Source organism: Mandrillus leucophaeus, unplaced genomic scaffold, assembly GCF_000951045.1.
Source record: "Mandrillus leucophaeus isolate KB7577 unplaced genomic scaffold, Mleu.le_1.0 Scaffold88, whole genome shotgun sequence".
NCBI lineage: Eukaryota > Metazoa > Chordata > Mammalia > Primates > Cercopithecidae > Mandrillus > Mandrillus leucophaeus.
In genome coordinates, this window is record NW_012109585.1 from 3,548,259 (window position 1) to 3,549,469 (window position 1,211).

The following is a 1,211-nucleotide window of genomic DNA, read 5'->3' on the forward strand; positions in this document are numbered from 1 at the left end:
GGGGTTTCACCGTGTTAGCCAGGATGGTCTCGATCTCCTGACCTCGTGATCCGCCCGTCTCGGCCTCCCAAAGTGCTGGGATTACAGGCTTGAGCCACCGCGCCCAGCCTACTTTTTTTTTTAAATACTTTAAGTTCTGATACACATGCGCAGAATGTGCAGATTTGATATATAGGTATACGTGTGCCATGGTGTTTTGCTGCACCCATCAACCTGTCATCTGGGTATTAAGCCCCGCATGCATTAGGTATTTGTACTAATGCTCTCCTTCCCCTTGTCCCCACCCCCTGACAGTCCCCAGTGTGTGATATTCCCCTCCCTGTGTCCATGTGTTCTCATTGTTCAACTCCCGCTTATAAGTGAGAACATGCGGTGTTTGGTTTTCTGTTCCTAAAAATGCGTCATGAATTTGTGTGTCATCCTTTCGCAGGGGCCATGCTAATCTTCTCTGTATCATTCCAATTTTAGTATATTTGCTGCTGAAGTGAGCAAAAATACACCGAGAACTTTTACAATGTCAGTTGTTAAAAGATTAATTTGTTTGAATAAAGGTGCTCTGGTCAATTTGACAATCTTTCCATTTCTTAGATCTGCTCTACAAATGGTATTTTAAGAAACGTAAAGGCATTATTTTTAGGAGCTTCCCTATACTAAAATTTCTTTACTCAGACCTAGCCAAAAAATAATAATAATAATAATAAAATAAAATAAAAGATAAAGCAAATAATAAACAAACCCTTCCTCATTTCTGTACTGGACTATGATTAGGCTTACTAATCCTCAAGTAAAAGCCACAAAAAAGCAATCCATCTTACCTCATCTGAGAGATTGTCAACTCTATACAAACTGGGATGAGTTGTGAGCATAAGGTAAACCAAGGGCTGGTTTTTCACTTGACACATAGCAAAAATGCGTTCATCTAGACGTGCATTTGTCCCAGTCTGGAATGATTTCTGTAACAGAAAACCCCCATTCCCCACAAAAGAAGATATTTTAAAAATACATCCAGAATTTTTAAAATGCCAGTTGTTAAAAGAATATTTTCAGAGAGAATTCACAAATTTACTGTCAATTTTTTAAAAGTATCTTTTTTAAGAAGTCACGCATGCCAGGCGCGGTGGCTCAAGCCTGTAATCCCAGCACTTTGGGAGGCCGAGACGGGCAGATCACGAGGTCAGGAGATCGAGAACATCCTGGCTAACACGGTGAAA

General features: G+C 40.4%; 1 protein-coding gene across 1 annotated transcript in view; it reads right to left on the bottom strand.

The window, feature by feature from the left end:
• The window catches only part of SEC24A (SEC24 family member A), a 92,552-nt gene that overhangs the window by 12,324 nt on the left and 79,017 nt on the right, over positions 1 to 1,211 (bottom strand). The window contains exon 17 of the mRNA XM_011969302.1: positions 816 to 953. Coding sequence (XP_011824692.1) covers positions 816 to 953 — 138 coding nt within the window. The remainder of the gene's footprint in view (positions 1 to 815; positions 954 to 1,211) is intronic.